Source organism: Panthera onca, chromosome F2 (assembly GCF_046562875.1).
Source record: "Panthera onca isolate mPanOnc1 chromosome F2, mPanOnc1 haplotype 2, whole genome shotgun sequence".
Classification (NCBI taxonomy): Eukaryota; Metazoa; Chordata; class Mammalia; order Carnivora; family Felidae; genus Panthera; species Panthera onca.
In genome coordinates this window covers 50,941,925-50,968,519 of record NC_138356.1, presented here as the reverse complement: position 1 = coordinate 50,968,519, position 26,595 = coordinate 50,941,925, and the positions used below count along the sequence as shown (strand labels likewise).

Below are 26,595 nucleotides of genomic sequence, written 5' to 3'. Positions count from 1 at the left end.
TTCAGCTCAGGTCATGATCTCACCGTTGGTGAGTTCGAGACCCGCGTCGGGCTCTGTGCTGACCACTCAGAGGCTGGAGCCTGCTTTGGATTCTGTGTCTCCCTCTGTCTCTGCCCCTCCCCTGCTCATGCTCTGTCTCCCTCTGTCTCAAAAACAAATAAAAAAAATTCAAAAAAATTTAAAAAGAGAATATATTACCTGACAAAGAGGGAAAATGAGAGGTCTGCAAATACAGATCTAAAAACTTCATTTCCAGCCAGCTTTTACATGTATTGCCGTGGCTACTATGATCAAGAAATGGTTCCAGCATCCAGAAGAGCTAAGCAAAATATTAACTTGGTCCGAACTAAGTCAACACTGCCGAAGAAGGACTACTCTGTCCATATCACTCTCATTTTCAACCAAAAATCTCCAATGTAGGAGACAAGGACCAGGTTCAAAGTCACCTTGAGGCCTATGGGAGTTAAAGATTGAGGAGATTTTCTAAACTTCAGGGTGGCCAGATGCTAATGCCGCAATTCCATTTCCATAGTTTTCAAAGTTCTACTGACCACAGGGATAAGAACTGGCTGACTTCTTTTGTTTCTAACACACTAGCACCAGGAGAAAGTCATACTGGAACTTAAACAATATGTATCGAATATATCTGTGGCCACTAGGATACCTGTATCGGCAGGTTATGTTTTTGTTTTTTGTTTTGTTTTTTTGGAAGCTGTATCATCATTCTTAATTTTAGGCCATCAAATCTAATCAACAGATTTACACACACAAAAAGTTTTTTCTCACAACTTCTCTGCCTAAGAAATACACACATCCAAACAAAAATGGTTCGTGCACAAACACAGACAAATAGAGATAGACACACACTCATCCATGCCCTCTAAGAAACTGTCATAATAAAGCTGGCAAAATCAGCTGTTCCAAACCAAGGAAGCAACCTAACCATTTGTGAAACTGAGTGCTGATGCAGGAGATGATAGAAGATCCACCTCACTTGCAAAGACAAAACAATTAAATTCGAAAAAAATAAAAAAGAATCATGAGAAACCTTAAATGCACTTTTGACAAACAGAGACAAATGAATACATATGCCCAATGAAGACACAGTTACTGGTGAGGCCACCTGACTCCAAGTCAAGTTTGGAAATGAACTGACACATATTGTCTCAGGTATTTCTTCCAGCATAATGTTAATGTGTTAAAAGAATATCTAGACTGGGAAAATACTGTGTATTTTTCCTATTTGACACTATCTAAAAGAGTAACATCCTCAGTTATAGAATGTCAAACACCTAAAGCACTCAAGTTTTATTTTTATTTTTATTTTTATTTTTAAAGTAAAGTCTAAACCCACTGTGGGGCTCATACTTACAACCTGAGATCAAGAATCGCATGTTCTCCTGAATGAGCCAGGCAGGTGCCCCTAAAGCATCGAGTTTTTAAAAGAAGTGAGCCAGAACCTTGGGGCTGGAACTACCTGCCCATTCAATGCTTATACTCAGGGACTAATTCAGTGCCTTGCAAACAACTGACATTCAATAAACACTTGTGAAAGATTAAATGAATACATAATAAAAATGAAATATATTAGAATTGGCCAATCAACATGAAAGTATTTTTTTAAATATACAAAATGACTTATTAAAGTGGAATTACTTCTTTTAGCCCTCAAAATACCATTTTGTGTTTAGAAAATTCTACATTGTATTTTCAGACTCTTGAATTTTGTATCAGCACTTTGAGCACTTTTCGTGCACTCTATCAGGGCATTTTTTAAAGTTTGCAAAATCACCTGAGTAAATGGACTCCCATATTGCATCCAACCATTAATGATTACCTTTGTTACAAAAGTATTCCACTTCTTCACAGCTCAGATTTTCAGGCCCAAATTCTGTAGAAAAGCTTTCCTCCAGTGGAAAGTCCCCTTTTGAGATGATGTCTGTCTCCTCTGATGGACACTCTTCTTCTTCCTCTTCAATGGCATCTTCTAGCGGCCCTTGAAAGAGAATCAGGGACACTGTACCAAAAACATCCAAAGAAGCTAGTGAAATAAAATCCTTTAATAGGGTATTTTGGTTAAATTGGTGAGAAAAAAAAAATGTATTCTATGAGTGGGCCAAGCAATATCATCAAGGGGACTTACACAAGATAATGCCACCCTCATATTCACAAGAAACAATTATCTATAATGAGAAGTGGAAGGAAACCAGTGCCTGAAGTTACTATATAGAAAACAACCTCCATCTTCAACCCTTCCCCACCCCCAACTCCAAGACCAAATCTTCTTCTCTCTCTCTCTGTCTCTGTCTCTCTCTCTTTAATTCTCTCCTGAAGAGCAAAACTGTGCACTTTATGTTCATGTGTTAGAATTAACTGCCTGGTAAAGAGTACAAGTCTCTTTTACATCGTTGTACAATTTTACCTGAGATTTTAATAAAGATTTAAAGTAATTGAATGCATTTTAATTGAACTGAGATTTTAATAAAGTCTATACTTTTAAAAACCCATCTTAAGAGTGGATTCCAAGAAAAGATTTCATTATATGTGTTTGAGGCTTGAAGAAAAATTACATATTTCTCTCCCTGATGAAAGCATAACCCTATTCATAATTAATTGAATTTTTTCTGAAATGAAAAGTAGTTTTCTAATGAAAAAATGTAATTTGTATTTATGTGATACTTTTTCAGTAATAAAAATACAACTCCCTTAGAGTGAATGAGAGTGAGGTGCCCTACATTAATGGACCTATTTTATTGAAAGGAAAGGGAGGGCTATCGTTGTTCAGATGGGTCAGAAGTGGACTACATGGGGATACCACATGGCTGGTTATGAATTCCTGACCGCCCTAGAGAAGAAAAGTGTCTGACTCATTTTACTAAGCAGAGGCCTGCATTTGCTCCTTAAAGAAGCGATGTGGCATTTTATCCAAAGAACACAATTATGGTAATTTGTACTAATTGTCACTCACATCCACAGTCTCATCAGACAGGCTAAATACTTAACAGGCTTAAGTAGTCTCTCTCTTACTTCTTAGAAATGTGCTGGAAAATTCTCAGGGCCAAAGAAGAAATCTCATAAATAATTTAAAATTGTGCACAAAATGCAATTTTTCTGTATGTGTAGGCAAACAAGAATAGGTACATACAGCACAATATCTGGTATTTTCCCAAAAGCTAATTTCTAAAGGGTAGAATTCATAAGACACACTTTCATGAACAAGATTAGTTCATTGCATGGATTTAAATTAAGGGACATCCAAGCAAAAAACTTCTTATGGAGTTCTTTGTCCTTTTTACAATTTATTTTTTCTCTTTTTCTTCAAAATAAGAAATGTTAAGGAAAAAAGAATACCTTAATTTCAAACACTCTGGTAATGTGTTTTCTTATTCTCAAGGTGGAGGGGGGAAAAAAACCCATGGATTTTTGCACATACTGCCTTCAAAAGTTACGGATCTCATATTAGTTTTTACCTCTTATTTATTATTTCACTTTTAAAAGTATAATGTTTTAACTCTTAAAACAATTACATCAAGTAGCAAGTATGCAAGGAATATATAAAACAGTAATACTGTAAAATATAATCATTAAAACACTTATCTGATAATTCTAATTTTTAATGCTGAGTCTAATGAAAAATTTAATAGAATATCCTCCATATTTTTTTAAAACATCTTAATTGTAATAACAATTCTGGTCAAAATAAGACATGTGATGCTGTCTCATTTGTGTTTCATGTGCGATTTCAAAGCACTTTCTTATGCTATCTTTAAAATAACCCAATGAGGTAAGTATGAGAACTAATACTATGTTTACTTTGTGGATCTGGAAAGCTCAGGAAGTTAGTTAATCAGAATAAGGTTATAAGCTAATAAGTGAAAAAATTGATGTGAAAATCCAAGATTTTTAAATACCTTTTATTAATACACCATACTACTACACAAAGTATTCTTCACTAGTTACAGACTGATTCCTTCATAAATAAACTTATAAAACACAGAAGCCTTCTGAAATGCTTAATTCATATTAATGTAAATACTCATAGATGCTTAAAGATCTGTCTCTACAAATTGAAAAACCTCATGTTGCTTTTCTCAGATTACTGACAATATATGTTATAAAATATTAGATTGCCCCTCCAGAAAAAATCGGGAAGATCTTCTTATAGATTTTATTTACCAAAACTAAAATAGTTGGTTCCTAATATTTAATGATTTACATAATTTATATCCATACTAAATCAATCTGCAAAGAAACTGCCTTAACATCAGTTTTAACAAAAATGACAATTTCTAGAATATGTAACTCTGAGTTTTGCTAACAAGAAATAAATCTCTAATTGTTAAATAACTATTTTAAATAATTCATATACATTTTAGTGAATTTCTTTTTTTCATCTGTGCTATACATCATAAAGACAATTCATACATATTGTAAGAATGAAATCAATGGTAATAAAAATGCTTTCTTTTTTAAAAAATTAAATTCTGAGCATATATGCTAACATTCTTAGAAGGATTTTTATTCAAGATAGTATATAACTGAGAAATTTTTAAAATATTCAATGACAACAAATTGGCTCTAATGGTATATGAAATTCAAACTTAATAGTTTAAATAAAACTTAAATGGAAAAACTTGTGTGAACATTTGAAAGGAAAAAAAGCCACAAAACAATGATCTGTGCTTAATAAACCTGTAACCAAGCCACCCACGTTTTTGAGATGTATATGTATATAGATGTATATATATATATATATACACACACACACACACACACATATACATACATACACCTTATTTATCAAAGCTTATCATAAGCTCTTAATTGATAATATAATGTTCTATATTCTGTGGGCTCTTTTATTTTATATGCTGGCTATCAATTCACAATTTCAAGCATATAATTGAAAAGAAGCACTTATTTTCAAAAACAAACTGCAAAAACCCAAATGAAAGGTGAAAAAGTCTTGAGATCTTCATTCGAAATACATGAGATCTCATTGTCAATATTTAAAACAGGCCACAGGAAGGGGATTTAATGACCAACTTGTATTTTTCCCAAAGCAAGTGTCAGATTTATATAATTTACTGTACTTTAAAATGTGAAATTACTAACCATTCCTTTTGCCATGCTATCTAATCAGGCTCTGGCAAAAAGGCTTCTCTTAAAATGCATAGTATTTATGGTTTAAGATCAGATCTCGCTCTACTGTCTATATTGCATGTTTCTTTAACAGGAAAACCTTACAGATAATCGGTGGCCATAAACTAACATTTTAAAAGGGTAAAAGACACTCGAAGCACAAGTACAATTAATAGCACCAATGAAGGAAGGAATGAAGGAACCTCGTGTATATGGATTAGTGGGCACAGAAGTTCACTTCAGAAAAATCACCACACATAATTTGACACAAATAATAATATCTACTCAGAAAAGGCTCACGACTGAGCTCCATGTGCCCTCATGGAGAAAATTACTTCTGATTGAGGCCACTTGGCAGGCAAGTGGAAGGAAATCTGAATTTCAGCTCTTCAACTGCCTCTGATTTATAGATATTCAAACACAGTTGCCAGAATTAGTAGTCTTAATATGTATAAATATAAATATTTCCCTCATTTTAAAATGCTAATAATTAGCTGTACATCCTAAAGCTATGAATACAATGGTGCTATACGTTGGGCCCATAAGGTTGTTATTCGTCTCTCAGAATGGGAAGGCATCCTCCCACATTTTATACTGGATGAATAATACAGATTACTGGGAGATTCTGGTGAGTACAAAGTACTACTTCCTTTTTCAGAAGAGGAGATAATCGGGTACTTGGGAACCCTCTAAATGGACCACAGCTACCTTTGCCCTCTAGATATAAAGCTGATTCGCACCCCCTGACAATACTGACGGCCGTCTAATGCATGGTGCAGCCTTTCACTCGGCCATTACAAACGCTGCACCAAAGTGTGGGAGAATTTTTCATTTGGTGGTTGTTTCAGTGATCCGCGGTTGGTAAAGGGCAGGTGGGAAGTTGAAGATTAAGTAGTCCTACCTTATACACTGGTGATATAGTCAACGAATAAAATGACGATAAAGAATTGTATTTGTATGGTTACGAAGCAGTTTGAGGAATACTTACTCCCCAGGTAAATGAATTTATATTGGTGGTTAAAGAAATCCCTGAAACCCATCCATAGCCACTAAGGTAAGAGCTAGAAGGTGACAAAGAACACTTTCAGAAAAAAAAAATATGTATATATATAGGAAAGAACACTAAAATATGCAACACAATGAGGACATTCAAGAAATGGTAAGGATCAACACAGTAAATATTAAATCAAATCAAATATATGTGTCTTTCAACATATGTTGTCTCGATCAATAACTTCCTACCTTGGCAGCATACGATGAATTAGAGCAGTCCTCACCTTAATGTCAGATTGCCTTCGTTCATATAAATTCAAAGCACTTCAGAATGAAGCACCCAAGAAAGAAATTAAATTATACAGAAATTAAAATACATTGCCAAATACAAAGAGGAGAAAGAAATGCCAAATTCTATGGTTTTGGCGTGCTATCCCCCCAAAGGGGTACCTTCTCTTAAGCACTCACTGGCATTAATTTATTAGAAATTATTTTAGTTTGGTTTTGCGTGCCTTCTGATTAAAACAAGAAAAACACGTTGTCATAACAGAACTACAGAGAGCATTCAGTCTCCTCTCCATGCATTAATATTCTAAGCATTCTAGAGGCTGCACAAGACTAGCCACCTAGCAAAATGAGACTGTTTCAGAATACTGGGCAGCCTTGATTGCAACTGACAGGTGGGAAGAAAGTCACATTAAAATATTATCATTCCCAATAATTACAATAATCCATCATTGCGTGCTCCGAAATTCTGCTAGGTGAGTTTCTTCCAAAAACACACAAATATTTCCAAACCTTTTTAATTCGTTGCTTCCTAATGTATGTCATTTCAGGTCATTTTTATATCTGATAGTATGATTAATATTAAAGCTTCCATCACAAACTTTACATCATTTTACTCACACACAGAACAAAGAATATATACCAATGGAATAATGGAATAAACTCCTCAAAATCTAAATAAATTAATGAAAATGAAAATGGTATTTTCCCCAAAGTTGACAAATGCTGTTTAAAATCATTTGCAAAATATCTACTCAGACAAAGAAATGAGAAGGCATGCAAAACCTTCTAATATATATAAAACATAGGGATCTCTAAATGGGACAATTTAAGCAGGAATGTATACCACGCTTTAATTAGTACCTAATAATCGAGCCACATTTATCAAATGATGTTACCTCCCAAAAGGTAAATATGAAAATATAAACTTGCAATAGGCAAATCCCGGCTCACGTTTAATATGCAATGCACACGTGTCAAAATTCTATACAGGCATGCTACATTTTAGTTGATGGGTAAAAGGAGTTAAAAGAGAACTTTCCATTCTGAAATCATGTTACATTTTCTGTATGTGATGGAAATGAGGCGGTGGACTGACATTTAAATTGGATGTCTTATTTCTAATAAGAAAGATTTTGAGTGTCACACATTCTGTACATATATGGCCTGCCTGTTCAATCAGAAATGGGAAACAACTCTAAATTAAAAAGCAGATATCCACAAAAGTGTGCCCCTCCCCATCTCGTTAGGGAGTAGGAACGTTTCGATCTTCAGAGTACGAACATCTTTTTACTAATTTTATCTGGGGCAGATTTTGTGTCTCTCACTAGCTCCTCTCTTAGAGTTTTCAGCTGTCACACTCAGCCTTCCTTATGAATCATCATTACCCCCGTAGGCACACCTCAAAATGCTTCTCACTTGGTTCCTATTACATTTGTCTCGTGCATATCCCACAGGGCCATTTAATGAGAAGGGGCAGGCAAGAGGGATCTCTTTGGACAGTGCAATCCATACTAACTCGTGTAATTGAGCTTAACAGCAAGAATAAAGCCTTATTTCTGTGGTCTAAAAAAAAAATAGTATTTAAACGAGCAAGTTCTTCCTGCAGTCACTCACTTTTAACAATAGTTGCATCAGGGGATCTAGTAGAAGGAAACATTTTTATTAATTTTTCTCTTATCTGCCAGAAGAATGTTGATTTTTTTCATTTGCGTTTGTTGCCTGCAGGTAGCAGACCAGAGAATCATATAGTAGAAATTCTTCTTTTTGATTAATTTCTTTCCATGTGTTATGTTATTTCTTATATATAATTGATTTTGGGCTTTGCTCATAGCTGTACATCTTTTTTATATCTATACCAACTGCTGTCCTTCAATCTAGAAAGTTGAAGGAAATTACCTGAATTTTGTTAAGTTTATTAAAAATGAGATCTGTGAATATTTAAATTGAGTTTTGAAATGTTAATGCAAAAAAAGATATTAGAGAATTTTTAATGGAGGGTTCAATCTGACCACATTCCATTGTGAAAAGAAGGGAAGGGGGTCAGGTTTTATTCAAATTGTTTCTTTAGGGGAAAAAAACCAAACTCTTTGATTTTATAAAAATAGAGTAATATTCTTTGCTGCAAGGTCTTTGGCCATTTTTACAGATGGCAGTATTAATACTTCTTATATATAAATCCGAAAACAATTTAAATTCTTTAATTCCTCCTGCCTTGAAATGCTTTGCTTTGGGAACCTTCACATTAACTGAGTAAAGTTAACAAGAAAATGGCAATTTCGCCTAGAACATATACCAGCTTAGCAAGCAGCAACTAACCTTACCTAGTAGCTTAAACACTGATATCACAGGAAGAATAAAGTCAGATGAGGAAGTACAGCCAAATTTGAACTAGAATCTCTAATGACTACTCTCAAGAAATAACTCAGGCATTGAAAAAATTCAGTTCATTAGTAAATGCCTTGTGCATTGACCCAAGAAGTTAGTGACAAGAGACAGCACTGAAATTCACACATTTTGTAATCAGGTCTCCCTCCAGAGCCCCATAAAGCTATTCTCAGTTTATTGAAGATGGTAACTCTATCATAAAGAAATATGAGAGTTTACTCATTACTAAAACAGTATATTTTTATATGATTGTGATGTATTCCAATAATAAAAAGTGTCTAATTGGTAACAAGCACAAAAGATGAAAGGCGTATACATGATTTTGTCCTCTTTATGAGACTTGCATGTATTCATTTATTCATCCTTTCCTTCTTTATTCATTCGACCAGTATTTATTGAGGGTGAAGAACATGGCAGGCACTATGTTAGGCACTGGGATAACAGCAGTGTACCAGATACCCATCCTCAGCAGAAGGGGCCAGATAATCTAGCTAAGAAGATAAATTTATGCGTACAAAGGAGGAAGTTTATTTATTTAAAAAAATTTTAATGTATATGTTTATGTTTGACACATAGAGAGACAGAGCATGAGAGGGGGAGGAGCAGAGAGCGAGGGAGACACAGAACCCGAAGCAGGCTCCAGGCTCCCAGCTGTCAGCACAGAGCCCGATGGGGGGCTGGAACTCATCAACTGCAGGATTATGACCTGAGCCGAAGTCGGACGCTCAACTGACTGCACCACCCAGGCGCCCCAGAAATTTATTTAATTGTTTGCATTTTTTTAAATTTATTTTTGAGAGAGCAAGTGGGGGAGGGGCAGAGACAGGGGGACAGAGAATCCAATGCAGGCTCTTCACTGACAGCAGGGAGACGGATGTGGGACTTGAACTCATGAACCATGCGATGAGATCATGACCTCAGCTGAAGTCGGACACTCAACTGACTGAGCCACCCAGGTGGCTCTGAAAATTTATTTTTAAAGAAAGAAGTTCCATTTTAACGTGGGGAGGGCAGGGAAGGCTTCTTGGATATCCTAAATTCTAGTTATCTGTGCATTTTTCTTATTTCCTCTGTTATAATTCTATCTTGTCATAAAATTGAAGATCAAGTCAAGGAGAGATAAAATACTTAGCCATTTTTTAAGGCCTAGACACATAGCTTTGAACTATTACTAATTATATTGTTGATGAAGTTGATTACACTTGACAGTGTGAAATCCGTGGTCCTTTCCTGTTTACTCAATATAGATGCCATCCACCCTCACCCTGCCAGTTGGTTTGGGGATATGGAATCAGGCAAGCAGGAATTTTCCCCAAAGTGAACACTGTTGTCACAACAGAAACATCAGATGTTACCCAGAATATGTATACAGTACATTAGATTTTTAAAAGCATTATCAGTAAGAAAGGAAAGGATTTGAACCTATCCACAGAACCTGTTATAAATGATATGTTTATTTTTTATTTTTTGATTTCAAGTTTTTCTTTAAATTATAGTTAGTTAACATGTATGGTTAAAATTACTTTCGAGTATAGAATTTAGTGATTCATCACTTACATACAACACCCGGGGCTCATCACAACAAGTGCCCCTTTTAATGCCCATCACTCATGTAGCCCATTACCTGCCCACCGCCCTCCATCAACCTTCAGTTTTTTTCTCTATAGTTAAGAGTCTCTTATGGTTTGCTTCCCTCTCTCTTTTTTTTCCTCTTCCCCTATGTTCATCTGTTTTGTTTCTCATATTCCACATATGAGTGAAATCATAAGGGTATTTGTCTTTCTCTGATTTGATAAGTATTTACTAAGTAAATTAATAAAACACTTATAACCTTATAGACTTGTACTATATATATATATATATATATATATATATATATATGTATACACACACATTTTCTTTATTTCTTTTATTTATTTTTATTTGACACACAATGTTACACTAGTTTTAGGTGTGCAACACAGTGACTCAACTTCTCTATATGTTATGCTATGGTCAACACAAGTGTACCTATATCTGTCACCATTCAATGCTATTACTATACCATTGACTATATTCCCTATTCTGTACCTTTTGTTCTTGTGACTTATTCATTCCACAACTGGAAGCCTGTATCACAATTCCAGGTTTCATGATATACTAACTACAAAACTATAGTAACCAAAACAATATGGTACTGGCACAAAAACAAACACATAGATCAACGAAATAGAACAGACGGCCCAAAAATAAACCTATGCTTATGTGGTCAATTAATCTATGACAAAGAAGGCAAGAAGATGCAATGAAGAAAAGATAGTCTCTTCAACAAACTATCCCGGGAAAACTGGACAGCTACATGAAAAAGAATGAAACTGGACCACTTTCTAACAACATACACAAAAATAAACTCAAAATGGATTAAAGACCTAAATAAGAGACCTAAAGCCATAAAAATCCTAGAAGACAGTATAGGCAGTAATTTCTCAGACACTGGCCATAGTAACATTTTCTAGGTATGTCTGTTGAGGCAAGGCAAACAAAAGCAAAAATAAACTATTGGGTCTACGTCAATAGACACTTTCTTTAGAAATGTGAAAGCACCATCAAAATACAGCCAGTAGTCTAATCTAACAAAGTAAAATACTAAGTGGTTGGTAATATACTAAGTGGTTATATAACAAAGTTAAATTAGTAAAGCAAAAGAGATGTGATTTTAAAAATCATCTTATTTAAGGAGAGATAGAAAAGAATAGGGAAAAGGGGCTTATAGTCTCTTAACTTTAGAATGACTATATATCTCTCTTCCTAGAGCAAATCAAAGACAATGTTTAAAATGTCAACAACGAAAGCTCTAGCCAGTGAATACTAAGCGAAGGACTCTGATGACTAACTTTCTTAAACAATTTCATAAGGCAAAGATGAACCAAGCACAGTCCTTAAAAGCATTCAGTACGCATTTATTTGTCTCATATGCAACATATTCATTTCATATGAAAACATCTGGCACGTATAACTACATGCAAGAAACGAAGGAAAAATATCAACTCAGTGCAAAAATCTAGGGGAAAAATTTAATTATAGGAGAAAATCAACAAAAATATTCCCATCATGTTTGGGTCATTGTATATACATTTTTTTCCTTCTTAATAATAAAATTTGAATCTAACTTCCATTTCACCAAATAGATCAATTAGCCTTTTTCTAATGCTTTATTTTAATAATATCCATTCTTACCCTGTTTTATTAAAACGATTCTTTACTTGTACAATTAATTGGGCTTGTTGTTTCATTTTTTCAATATTTATTTACTTATTTTGAGAGAGACGGGATAGAGGGGCAGAAAGAGAGGGAGAGCGAGAATCCCCAGCAGGCTCCATGCTGTCAACGCAGAGCCTGATGCGGGGCTCAACCTCACGAACCGCGAGATCATGACCTGAGCCAAAATCAAGAGTCAGACGCTTGACCAACGGAGCCACGCAGGTGCGCCTTGTACAACTAATGGTTGTTTGAACCTTCTGGGAAAAAAAAAATTATAAAATAACTGCCTTTGAAATGATGCCTGACTTTATAGCTGATTACAAACAGTCTGCCAGCAAACAGTGGTTCTTCAAGTGTCACCCCTGGACCAGCAGCATTAGCATCATCTGAGAACCTGTTAGAAACTGAAAATTAATTGTCAGACTCTACCTCAGACCTGATTTCAGAAACTCTGAGGGTGGGGCTAATCTATTTGTGTTTTCACAAAGCCTGCAGGAGATTCTGATGCGTGTCCAAGATGAGATCAACTATGTAAGAATATAGATGCTATACAGAAGTTACTTTGCAACATTACCAATTATATTTATTATTGTTATTTAATAGAAATAGTACAACATCTTGCATTTAATACAGGCTCCATGCCTCCAATGTGGATAGACGTCTTGTGTACTGCAGCTGATGGTCTGTAAGCAAACTATGTCTCGCCTGGGTAACTCAGTGTAGTCGCTCCTAGTAAGTGGCAGGTTAGGTTTGGTTATTTAGTGGTTAACTGTTCTCCCAAATAATGCCAGGGAGTCCAGAAAATGCTCAAACCACATTGTTTCAAACAACCCTGTGATGGCATGGAATACGCTACAGCCACTTCAGGCTATATTATTTCTCCACATATTATATATATCATATATATCTCCCAAATGGATATATATATCTCCCAAATATATATCTCCCAAATATATATATCCATATATATCTCCCAAATATTATTTCTCCATACCCTTCCAGGAGTTCTAGAAAATGCAAACAATTTGACCAGGGAGTTGTTCTACTAAAGAACCCGTCGTACGTGTCTGGCTATGGTATCGAAAGATACCATATGTAAATGGGACAGCATCTCAGTATTTAAAAATTAAGGTCTGCTGTTTGAGTCCCTTGAAGACCGAGAGCCTCAACCAGCACCGTGTTCTCCTCAACGTCCTGTTTTGAGGGTCTAGCATTTCATGAAGTAAGAGGAAGGGCACTCTACCCAGACAGAGCGGGCCAATCAGTCAGTGGCAATCAGGGTAAAGCGAGAGTTCCCGGCCAGGTGACACACACTCCCCTGCCCACCATCCCTTGCTCCAACCCCTTATTATAATCAGGACCGTGCAGAACCCAAGAGTGATCTGTGGGATTGTATGGAACAGCATCGCGACCAACCTCACCGCTAACCTCCATCTGCGGCTCACAATACTACATGTCCTAGCACCACCACCTTGAACCAGAGAGTCAAGGTGAGGGCAGCTACAGAAATCTGTTCCATTTTTCACAAATAGGTGTGGCCTCCTGCTCCTGGAAGGCTGCCAATTTGGCCCTCGGTTTGGGTTTGACACAGTAAATAATGATGAATATTCTCTTCAAGCCTGTACAGTCCTGCACACACATTATTTGCACAGCCAGAAAAAAAATTCCTCGCACAAAACAAGGCATTGTTGTGGTTCCTGTGCATTGGTTGGAATACGAACTTTATAAGAATTTGCCTGATTTCGCAGGTGTATATGTGGTTTTCCAAATTTCCATTCTGGCAGATCTCTCTCATCTTTGGGCGATGAAGAAAAACAGATCTGTAGTTGCAAAACCCTAGCAAGATGAAGGGGGCTTTGTGAGTGGAGGTAAAAACAAAATCAACAAGCTCACTTCGCTCTAATTGTGACATGCCCTGGGATACATATCAAAAGGGCACATTTAACAAGTGTTCTATGTTGTCATTAAACCACCATAAAGGCACCTTGATTCAGTACTTCTGAACATCTCAAGAGGCCCAGAAAGCACTTCCCCATAAAATATATCTTCAAAAAGACTTTTACTTTATACTAGCACATTAAAAGAGTGTCTAAAGACACAGAGGCACTCGATACAGCTATATTTTTAAGACGAACACTTACTCTCTGGAGAATTAGGAGAGCAGGTAGGGTGCCAGTGATAACAAAGCCAGCTTATCCACACTGCTCCAGCATCGCAACCTGGAGGAAGCATCTAAGGGCTCTCTTAAAAAGAAAATATCCTCTGCCTTTGGCAACAAAGCCTACAATAGAATAAAAGCAAGCACCTTTACAGGCAGAAGTTATAGGGTAAGCCAAAAGGTGGAGAGCACACATAAATGAAGTCTCTTCCGGTGGCTCCCAGCTCTCTCCCATACTTGTGTCGTAAACCCTGTGCCAGCTTCTGGGAGACACGTTCCCAGGCCCTTCTGGGAGAAGCATCTGTATGGTGTCGCATGTGGGAACAAAACCAGGCCTCGTAGCTTCTTTTCCAGCTAAATGGAATTGCAGTTTTTCTTTTCAATTGCAAGTAAAAATGCATATCCTAATTGTTGGAGGTGGTTAAGTTATAAAGTTGTTTCAATATTGATCCTACAGCTATACTTAATGAAGACCCAGAAAGGCCATCACCAGCGGCTACTCAACCCTGATCACCCTCTCACCTGAACCAGAGAAATGGCCATCCCTTCCCTCCAAAGAGAAACTTTTATAATATCAGACTTATCAGGACTTACCTAATATTCACTGCACTGGTCACAAGTACAGGAGAATTTGTACCCTGAAACCCATGGTTTCTAACTCTCATCTGCAGACAGATACATCTAACTTCAATAATCTAGAAATGAATGTTGCCCTGTTTTCAAATAAAGGTTTGCCTTAAATGTGAATTAGTGTTTTTCTTTTTTAATCTGTTTTTAGTTCCCTTTTGTTGTTATTTTGTTTTTCTATGTGGCAATTACTACTCCGAACCAATATAGTGTAAATAGCATGAAGCACAATATATGGGTGATTTTTATACATTAATAATCTTCACCTAGTTCAGATATTACTTTCTACCATTATTTAGAAAATAATTCTATCAGCCTCCTACTTCATGCTTTTATATACTTAAAATATTTTACTCTTGGCTCAAAAAAACATAAACAAGTAAATCCTACCAGCAAATAAATGCAAGAAATTAAATTAATGGATGGCACCGCCACTCACTGTTAACTACGGCACTCAATCTGATTCCCCCTCAAGCTGTTATAACCCTATGCTTTCTGAAAGCCAAAAGAAAGGAAGTATGCACCTGTCCCCCAGAACCCCCTCTCACCACACCATCTTCCTCACTCCAGCATTCTGTCTTGGAGTCAGGCTGACACTTGGTTCGAGTATCAAAGGAGAATGGAAAAGGTGTGTGAAAACAAAGTCTGATCCCCTCTGCATTCCTCGAGGAAAATCCTGGTGCCTATCATTTGTTCTATCACCCTCCTCTTTGCCCCAGTCTTCTCCTCTGGACTCTTCTGTAATGGACACAAATGTTGGTGTGAATCAGCTTCACTCTGAAAGTCTGATCAAAATGCAGACTTTCAAGCCACACTCCCCAAAATTCAGCAGCTTGAGGACAGGACCCAGGAATCAGCATTTTAACCCTGCACCCCAAAGTATTCTAGTACTGACCACATACTGGAACACAACGGGTATGTTCCAAATCAGCAGAAAGAGGAAAGTGAAGCAGATCTGAATTATGACACTCCTACAACAGTAGGCAGGGCGAGATGAGAGTGAACCACCATCTGTCATCAGTAGATCCATGAGGTCATTCTGTTCCTCTATATTTAGTTCTACTTTGCTCAAGAACACCTTATCCTATACTGAGGGCTTTGTTGTATGCACGGAGAGAAAACTCAACTCATTAATTCTGCAGCATCATTTTCTGTGAGGCCTCCTGTCCACATCTGAAGAGACATACAGTATCAGTTTGGCCAGATATATTATCCATTGGACTTGAGAATTATTCAAGTACCATATGGAGATTTGGCTGATGGAGCTGTGGGGAAATCCCATTCCATCACAATTCCCATGCTCTTTGGAAATTAAGCTGCAACACAAATGAGGCGAGTTCTAAATTAGATGCCGGAAATCATTACCTCTTTGTTTTATGTTGGTCTTGTTTTTTACAATATGTGGCCTCCTATGAAGAGTCAGTGAGGGATTGGGGTGGGGGGCACAGGTAGATCTGGTCTTTTCATGAGCTGCTGAGGAGTTGAGGATCTAAAATGTTCTCAGGAAATCTGCCAGGATTCCATATACAGCTACTAAAAACTTCACAAACTCTCTGAAAGAAGCAATATGTGAAGTGGGAAATAAAGTGCAAAGTGTATATGTAGGTGTTTGGCAGGGTTGCAAAACTGTGAGAGAACTTCCTTCAACAAGGAAGTTAGAGAGAGACTGACTGCATTTAACACAACTCAAAGCAAGCCGAGTTGTCCTAATTTGGTAAAAGTACTTAAGAACTATACAAATCAGCAAGGAAAATACCAAAAAGGAATAACTCAGATTCATACTGCGCTTAATTACAAATTACAATTTTTAAAAAAATATAACTTATTGTCAAGTTAGCTAACATACAGTGTATGCAGGGCTCTCTTGGCTTCAGGAGTAGATTCCCACAGCTCATGGCTTCCATACAACACCCAGTGCTCATCCCAACAAGTGCCCTCCTCAATGCCCATCACCCATTTTCCCCTCTCCCTCACTATCCCCCATCAACCCTCAGTTTGTTCTCTGTGTTCAACAGTCTCTTATGGTTTTTAAAATAATCTCTCCTGTTGCTATATATAAGATATAGCAACATCTTGTGTATCTAAGACCATTGAGGAAAGAGACATTAAAAAAAAAATAAAAGAGAATGTGACAGATCATTAACTCAACCATTAAAGGTTCAAGAAATTTAGAACAAAGAGGGGAAAATGGATCAATATGTTTGGATTTAAAAAAAAAAAAAACTTTTGGGGCACCTGGGTGGCTCAGTCAGTTGACCATCCGACTTCAACTCTGGTCATGATCTCACGCTCGTGAGTTCAAGCCCTGTGTTGGGCTCTGTGCTGACAGCTCAGAGCCTGGAGCCTGCTTTGGATTCTGTGTCTCCCTTTCTCTCTGCCCTTCCCCTACTCATGCTCTGTCTCTCTCTCAAAAATAAATAAACATTTAAAAAAAACTTTCTAAAATAGGTTAGATAATAAAATCTGTTTCCTACAATATAGAAGTTCATTTCTATGAATATGTTTGGGGGAATAAAGAAACAAAGCTACTCCTTTAAAACACCTACGAAATTGGCTGAAGCAACAGTAATGCACAAAGAACAAGAAAACATTTCCTGATTGTGGGGTGAAAAAAAACCCTGCTATCCTTCATCTTCCTAATCATTTGGATCTTTTCTCTGAATTGTTTCATTTTCTATTATTCATAATAGGAACCTAGAGCCAATGGCCAAATCTGCATTTTATCAGTAACCACAAAAGACCCTAGAATGATAGCCTTCCAAGTGGATCCCAATTTAGGTCCCTTTTGCAATGCCTGGGAGATCACAAATGGACCAGTAATTCTTGCTGATAAGGAGAAAACATCACGAACTACGCTATCTACCTGCCCCTTAGCCAGGAATCCTACAAGACACTCCACTCCATGCCATCCTGGGGGTGCCATCCTCAACCCTGGAAAGGAGAAGGAACCAACAACCAGACAAAGAAGAGAAAGATGATAAAAATCTTAGAGCACGCCCATCTTCTGCATCATAGCCTACCTATCTCTGTTATTTCATCGTGTCAAAGTATATAAACGAAGAGCCCCTAGGAGACAGGGGTTAGAGTTGAGGGAAGAAATCTGGAACATAAGACCAGCTATATGTTAATGACTAAGAAAGGAAAGCCTTCTTTCACCCCAGAAACATATTTACTTTATGAGATGTAATGATGTTTTTTAAATACACTTCATGTTTTCAGTTAAGATTTTCAAGACATTCTTTCAAATAAGGCAAATACATAATAAGAAAAGACTGTTACAATATAACTTCAATAACCAAAATAAAAAGTCTAAAGCAATACATAGCACACACAATGGTCCAGAAGAATTGAATGAGTGATGCTGATGACAAATGATGAGAAACGACGTGAAAATGTAGAGGAAGATAAAAGCGGGGTTAAAACAGAAGAAGTGAAAAGGGAAGACTGGTTACAGAGCTGCAGCCTGCTAATAACGGATGATGCTAACCTTACGTCAGGTTGGGAAACAATGAATTGACAATATGTGTAATATTCAGAATTTACACATATGAAGAATTTCAACACCTGAAGAAAGCCCTCATATGTGAGATTAATAGCCAAAATCAGCATCAAGTATACCCTTGTTATATTTTCAAAGAGCAAGATTAAAGAATCATTTTTTTATCCCCAAATCCATCTTTCTGTTCTCAAAGCTACCAACGTAGATCACCTAAAAAGAATTAAATAAATGGCAAAATGCAGAAAGGGAAAGCTAGTATTACCTTGCATGGGAAAGTTGTGAAAGAATAATATATTCGGTTGACTCTGAAATTGATATGTGATGTTGACCAAAACACTTTCAGGTGTATTGGGTCTCAGAAATAATATCAGAGAAGATATCATATCTGCAGACTTTATTAAAAGATATTCTCCCAATTCAAGGAGATGAATTATTAATCATTAAGAATGGCAAAACTGTGCTGAAAAATAATTTCCAGGGAACGCTAAACTGTACTAAAGATAAAAAGATATTTCTTTAAAATGTCAAATCACAGGGCGCCTGGGTGGCTCAGTCAGCTGAGCAACCGACTTCAGCTCAGGTCATGATCGCACGGTTCGTGAGTGTGAGCCCCGCATCAGGCTCTCTGCTATCAGCACAGAGCCTGCTTCGGATCCTCTATATCCCCCCTCCCTCTCTGCCTCTCCCCACTTACGCACGTGCACGCGCACTCTCTCAAAAATAAATAATTAAAACGTAAATAAATACAATAAAATGTCAAATTACAAACAAAAGAAAAGTTGATTCTAATGAGTCCAAATGCCTGTTTGAATGATGCTAACACAACAGAATATTATACTATACATTAAAAAAAGAATTAAATTTTCACAAAATTCACAAAACATAATTTAGATGAGCAGAAAACAGGGAACTGGAATGAAAAGTCAAAACAACCAATTTTTATTCCTCTCTAAAAGGGGATTAAATTATTTCAGTTTTGATAATGAGATAAAAATAGATTTTTAAAAACAAACTGGATAATACTTTAGGATAATATTTAGTAGAACTTCTACCTTCCATGTGGTTGAAGATATTAAAACCAAGCAGTTAATAACATTTCCAAAAAGAAAAAGTTAAAATATAGTCATTAGGAACACAAAAAACAGAATGTAATACCTAACAGGATAGTTAACTGAACAAGCTTAAGATTGGAATAAAAAACAAAAGCATATTAATATCTTTCATTAAACATTTAAAAATGTCAAAGATGTTGCCACATGAGAGCACAGGCAAAAACTTAGCAGCCAACATAGAGGAAAATGTAGGAAAGCTAAAAATATTGGCATCACACAGGATTTAAGAAATTAGCAAATTAAAATTACAAGATGGTGATAAAAAATCAGTACCACTGAGTGGAAATACAAACAAATCATTATCATAATGACATGCACTGAGGAAATCAAAAAATACTAGAGAAATTGAACAATATAATTAACAAAATAAAACCTACATGAACAAAATTAGATTGTCAGCCCCCATTCTGTTTCCTATAAACAAAGAATACATCTTTGTAAGAACTCATAAAATATTTATAAACACTGACCACATACTAGGTATTCAAATAGTTTCTAACCAGTAAATGTTATTACAAACCAGTACGATGAGGAGTGATACACAGTGTTAAAATAACTTAGAATTTTTCTCCAAAACAACTTTTTTAAAGAATTAGTGATAAAGTTTTGGTAGTTCTGTGTTCAAATACTAGCTTGCTCTATTCCTAGTGTTCTGACTTCAGTGTACGTAGGGAGGGCAGCTAAATGACCAGCAAGAACTCCCCAGGGAAGTAAATAAGGCACCCTGAAGGCATGTGATGAAATGCACATGGAGGGTCAGAGTTAGGAGTACACAAAATCATCTTAAAGCATCAAAATGTCTTAGAGCAGACATGCCCGGAGACTCTTTTTGAGAAGTGAGAGGAACTTGAATAAAAATGGACACTTCCTTAAAAATTAAAAGCCACTGGGAATTGATTAGAGAGAATGGAAAGTGCAAGTAAATAAAGACTGAATAGAAGAAGATAATAAAACATTTTTAACAGAGTAGATTATTCTATTAACGCACTTAAAAATACAGTAAAATGCAAGGTTTCTCTTTAAAAAGCTTACCATATTTTAAAAAATTGGACTATCTAAATTGAAAAATGGCTGAAGGAGTAATGTAGAATGCCTATTAAATAATTTCAAAAATTAAAAACTCGTAGGATTATAAGCTCATCCAAAAATAGATATGCCATTGGAAAAAAAACAAAAACAAAATCTAATGAGAGAAAAAATAACTGTTTTACAAATGTGGCTGCCTAACATACTCCTAGAAGTAGAAATCAAATATTATAGCGATACCAGTAATTCCCAAAGTAGTTTAAATATATCATGGTATTCTATTTTTAAAACACTTGGAAAATTTTTAGGAATTTGGAAAAAAAAAATGACTCTAATGCCTGATAGAAGTTTCTGGGATGATGGAAATGTTCTATAATTCTGCACTATCCAGAATGGTAGCCACTCACCCCATGTGGCTACTTTGAGCACCTGAAATAGGGCTAATGTGACTGGAAACACAATTTTAAATTTTATTTAATATGAATTAACATAATTTATGTTTATCCCTATGTGGCTAGGGGCTACCATTTTGCAGTGTATCTCTAGATCATCTGGAAGAATATATGGTTAAGAGTTGCAAACAATATAGTCCAACCTAAATATATCAAAAGTGCATATATTCCAAAGATGAGATAAAATCAGTATAATAAAAAAAAATCATCTATTACCATGAGTGTGGTACTAAAATAAATATTTAGTAATAGACTATCATTTGTAAGAATTCAATAGAGATTTTTTTAATAGAGAAGGATTAGTTAATTAAGTTAAAGCAACTAGTAGTAATTTAGAAAGAAAAATCAATTTAGGCCCTTATCTAACATAATTTAAAAAATACGTTTTGGGTTGTCTTTCAAGAGGTAATCAGAAAATAATAACCATAAGAAGCAGAATTGGTTATTAATCAATCCTTTGGAAAGAGATTATTTTAGATACAAAGATATCACAAAGCAATAAATAAATGGCCGTAAATCCACATAAAAAATAAAGCCTGTATCTAAATAAATGTACAGCTTTTGTATGTTGAAATATCAAAAAAATACAACATATGGGGAAATGTTTTCAGCAAATAATTTAGACGATATGTTAATACTTTATAATAATTATTAAGTTTTTTGTAACTTCTCTTCTGTGGCTTGCCCAGGCCTTATGCTAGCCACTGGGTATGCACAGTGAATAAAGGAGACAAGGTCCCTGCTTTCAGGGAGGTTACATCTAGTGGGGACAACGGCAACTACACCATTTAAAAATAGTTTCCTCTTGTTGCCTGAGTTGTTAATTTTAGCCATTCTGACTGGTGTGAGGTGGTATCAGTCAGAAAGGCTAAAATTAACAACGCAGGCAACAACAGATATTGGTGAGGATGCGGAGAAAGGATCTCTTTTGCACTGCTGGTGGGAACGCAAACTGGTGCAGCCACTCTGGAAAACCATATGGAAGTTCCTCAAAAAATTAAAATTAGAACTACCCTATGACCTAGCAATTGCACTAGTAGGTATTTATCCAGGGGATACAGGTGTGTTGTTTTGAAGGGGCACATGCACCCCAATGTCTATAGCAGCGTTATCAACAATAGCCAAAGTATGGAAAGACCCCAAATGTCCATTGACAGATGAATGGATAAAGAAGATATGGTGTATATATATATATATATACAATGGAGTATTACTCGGAAATCAAAAAGAATGAAATCTTGCTATTTGCAACTACATGGATGGAACTAGAGGGTATTATGCTAAGTGAGATTGGTCAGTCAGAGAAAGACAAATATCCTATGACTTCATTCATATGAGGAATTTAAGATACAAAACAGATGAACATAAGGGAAGGGAAGCAAAAACAACAAGGGGGACAACTTAAGAGACTCTTCAATGCAGAGAATAAACTGAGAGTCGCTGGAGGGGTTGTGGGTGGGGGATGGGCTAAATGGGTAAGGAGCATTAAAAAGACACTTGTTGCGATGAGCACTGGGTGTTATACAGAGGGGATGAATCACTGGAATCTACTCCTGAAATCATTATTGCACTGTATGCTAACTAACTTGGATGTAAATTAAAAAATAAATTAATTAATTTGATTAAATTAAAAATGTTTTTCTCAAGCCCCAAAGAGAGGAGTCAGAATTGATTCCTCTCTTTCCCTCACTCGTGCGTCAAATCTATCAGCAAGTTTTTAAAGCTCTCCCTCTTGAAACATAACCTGAACTGACTGCTTCCTCTGCATTCCTAGTTCAAGCCACCTTTACCTTTCACCAGGGCAAATGTGGTGGCCAGCCTTCGAATCCCCAGGAATCCATGCCAACCTCTCCTACAGTCCACTCCTTGTCATGGCGATGTAATTACATCTTGTTACTCCTTGGCTTTTATGACTTCCATCCATACTTCGGATGAAGTACAAAATCTATATACTGTGCCCCACAAAATCCCACAAAAGGGCCAACTGAAAGTAAGCCCTACTGAAATCTCTGAGATAAACTTAAAAACCCTCCTTCCCTCCCTGGATCTTCGCACATCAGCTAGGTTTCAATTCCTTTAAAAGCCAAAGCTCATTCCCAATTTACGGTCTACGCGCTCATTCCCTGTGCCTGGAACACTCCACCACTCCTGACTTAGGTCATCTGTCAGCTTTGGGCTTACAAATCCCCTCCCTAGTGGACTTTGCTGCCTCATCTCCACCTCAGCACATTTTTTATCGTGAAGGCTCCAGAGAAATTGGTTCCCATACACAAAGTAGCACCACACATTTACCAAATAATTTGCCAGTGATGCATGTACCGACGTAAGATTATTCCTAAACTTTGACATGGGATATTTATGCCCAGAAATCTCTACTAATAATCTTAAAACATGTTCATTTAAATGTCAATTTTAATACTGACATATTTCAAGAAGGTAAATGTTCCAAATGGTTTAAAAGTATAGAGATTCAGAGTCTGGGCAATAGAGAAACATAAGCCAGGTAACCTTTGTTTAAAACCTGCTTTATCGGGGTGCCTGGGTGGCTCAGTCAGTTAAGCCTTGATTTTGGCTCAGGTCATGATCTCACGGTTCATGGGATTGAGCCCTGTGCATGGACAGTGGTGCGGGGTCTGCTTGGGATTCTCTTTTTCTCCCTCTCTCTCTGCCCCTCCCCTGCTCAAGCCCTTGCACAAGTGCTCTCTCTCTCTCTCTCTCTCTCTCTCTTAAAATAAATAAACATTTAAAATTTAAACATAAAAACAAAACCTGCTTTACCAAGTTATCAATATGTGACTTGAGCAAGTTACCTAACCCAAGTTTCATTTTGTTTTGTTTTGTTTTTTTAATCCATAAAATTAAGACCATTGGGTGCATACAGCATAGAAATCTTAAGAAGGTTAAGCAATGTATTGTAAATCTCTTAACTTGGGAGTTTAGTAAACCTGTTTGTCTATTGTTGAATATTAATAAATTTTAGCTATTAACCTAGAGTTTGGGGTTCAAATCCTGCCTCCAAAATATGACTTGTTTGACCTTAAGTGATAGCGGTCCAACCTCATATCATCATTTTAAAGATGAAATGAGTCAACACTGTGATGTTCTTATAACAGCATTTGACAATAAACACTCAACATATTAACCGTGAATTCTTCTTTATGTGTTCACAATTGAATACTTGTTAATGATTAAAAATTAAGATTGGGGCTATTTGGCAATGTATTTCAAAAGCTTTACAACTGTTCAAATTCAGAATCATCAATTCAACCTTATCCTCAGAATAATTAGAGAAGATGACAGATGAATTTTCAGCAAAGTTCATCACAATACTTGTTTTAACAGAGAAGTTTTAGACACAATCTAAATGGGGCGCCTGGGTGGCTCAGTCTGTTAAGCATCCAACTTTGGCTCAGGTTGTGATCTCTTGGTCTGTAAGTTCGAGCCCTGCGTCGGGCTCTGTGCTGACAGCGCAGAGCCGGGAGTCTGTTGCAGATTCTGTGTCTCCCTCTCTCTTTCTGACCCTCCCCCCATTCATTCTCTGTCTCTCTCTGTCTCAAAAATAAATAAACGTTAAAAAAATTTTTAGAAACAATCTAAATGCCAACACAGTTTGATTTTGAAAATTGTAAATCCACATCACTGAATGCTCTGGAATCTTTAAAAAAAAAAGCAACTTTTACTCCTTTAGAAGAGAGCTGATGACAGGGAAATGCTCAATATATATTAAATGAAAACAATTAAACTATATGATCCTTATGGAGTTGGCTCTAATCAGCTTTAGATTAGAAAACCAAATGACTAAGTTTGCCAGAACTGAGCCTAATGAGTGAATGAAAGCTCTAAGTAAATTTCATGAACTCTTTTGATTGGACTTTGTGTCCTATATTCTGCTGACTTTGTCTCTTTTTCTTTTCCCTGCCTGATTATCAATTTAAAAAAATTAAAGAAATACATAATCTGGCCAGTAGATATTTCTTGGGAGTTATAACTAATGTTTTTCTTCATATGTTAACACATTGTATTTGTAACCCATAAGGGCATAATGTGGCTGATTAAACTTTTCATTACGGCTCAAAGGCACTTCAGGTAAACAGAGCCTCTACACTTGGTATTCCACAATCCATATATGCTCATATCTGATTTTTTTTTTCCCGGGGAGTGGGAAAAGGTAGAGGAAACCAATTCTTCTAAGAAAAGAAAAGAGAATTCCTAAGCTCACAGTTTGTCGTGTTGCTATATCACAAATCACAAGCACAATTCTCTTACATGGCACAAACAACTACTGAAAATGTTAACAAAAAGGAGCAATTAAAGACAAAGCCTTTGCTTGCAAGGAACAGAATTGCAGGTGACAGAATGTTGGCCATTTCATGTACCTCCGGGAGCAAAAATTCCTCAGTAGCTCCACTGTATACTATCATTTTACAGACAACTTCTAATGAGAAAGAACAATCATAGAAAGAAGGTACAACAGGGGCACCTGGGTGGCTCAGTCAGTTAAAGCATCTGACTTTGATTCAGGCCATGGTCTTGCGGTCTGTGAGTTTGAGCCCTGCATCCAGCTCTGTACTGACAGTTCAGAGCCTGGAGTCTGCTTCAGATTCTGTCTCCCCCTCTCTCTGCCCCTCCCCGCTCTCTCTCTCTCTCTCTCTCTCTCTCTCTCTCTTAATAGCAATCATGAACACATAGACTGAGAAACATAAAAAAAAAAAAAAAAAAAAAAAGACTTGACAACGGTCAACAAAAAGCATTACACCAAACTGCTTTCTTTGCCTTAAGGTAATAAACTTTTTTTTCTTTTTCATCTTTTGGGTTCCAGAATATTTATTAGACATTAGTAGATAAGGTTATGTTACTTCTTAAGTTATATAATTATAAAATCTGGTACATCAGATCAGATTAAAGCGGTTCTCTTTTACATCAGTAACTTTTTTTGTTGTGATCTATATCTTTCCTATGACATCAACACCTGATGATTGCTATGCTTGTGAAAGGAGGAGATGAAAGAGATAGGATAGAAGGAGATGGAACAAAAGTGTGAGGAAAATGCAACTAATGAAATGATAAAAGGAGAGCCGCTGATGGAATTGGTGGTCTGAGTAATTGGTTAGGGTGGGGTGTTTGCTCAGAGCTCAAATCAAGACAAAATTATACTTGGTGAGGCTCCATTTGCAATATTTCTTGAGTATTATGTAATTAACACCATCATTTACATTTAATCCAATTTTCAATTGAAAATTACTTTCTTATAATGTTACTGGAAACATTTAAGAACGGCATAATTAATAACAGAAATTATTTAACACAAGGCATAAGGAATTTTTTTTGTATCATACGAACAACTCACTATTTCTACAGCCATTAAAACACAATAATAAGCTTTTATTAGCTTTATTTTCTTGGCCAGCACTATTGGTATTTTGCTACACCCCTAAAAGCTGATCTAATGCAAGTAAACATTATCGGGAACCTCCCTCATTGTCCTTGAAATGCAACACAAAAAGTAAGCATGACAGATACCCACTAACTGAAGATATTTATGCCCTCCCCAGTTCAGCAGATGAAGAATGTCTTTCCCTGATGTTTGAACCCGTCTGCATTCCTCACTTCTTTTATCTAGGAAGGGTCTTTTCCACACTGAATACCTTCTGCCTTCAAAGAGCCCTTAACCTG

At 36.3% G+C, this 26,595-nt stretch overlaps 1 protein-coding gene across 2 annotated transcripts in view; it reads right to left on the bottom strand.

Annotated features, from left to right (window-relative positions):
* The window catches only part of ZFPM2 (zinc finger protein, FOG family member 2), a 469,330-nt gene that overhangs the window by 371,196 nt on the left and 71,539 nt on the right, over positions 1-26,595 (bottom strand). The window contains exon 2 of one of the 2 annotated variants that reach the window (XM_078441932.2): positions 1,838-1,996. The exons of the other annotated variant lie outside the window; for it this stretch is intronic. Coding sequence (XP_078298058.1) covers positions 1,838-1,996 — 159 coding nt within the window. The remainder of the gene's footprint in view (positions 1-1,837; positions 1,997-26,595) is intronic. 2 annotated transcript variants of the gene reach the window in all.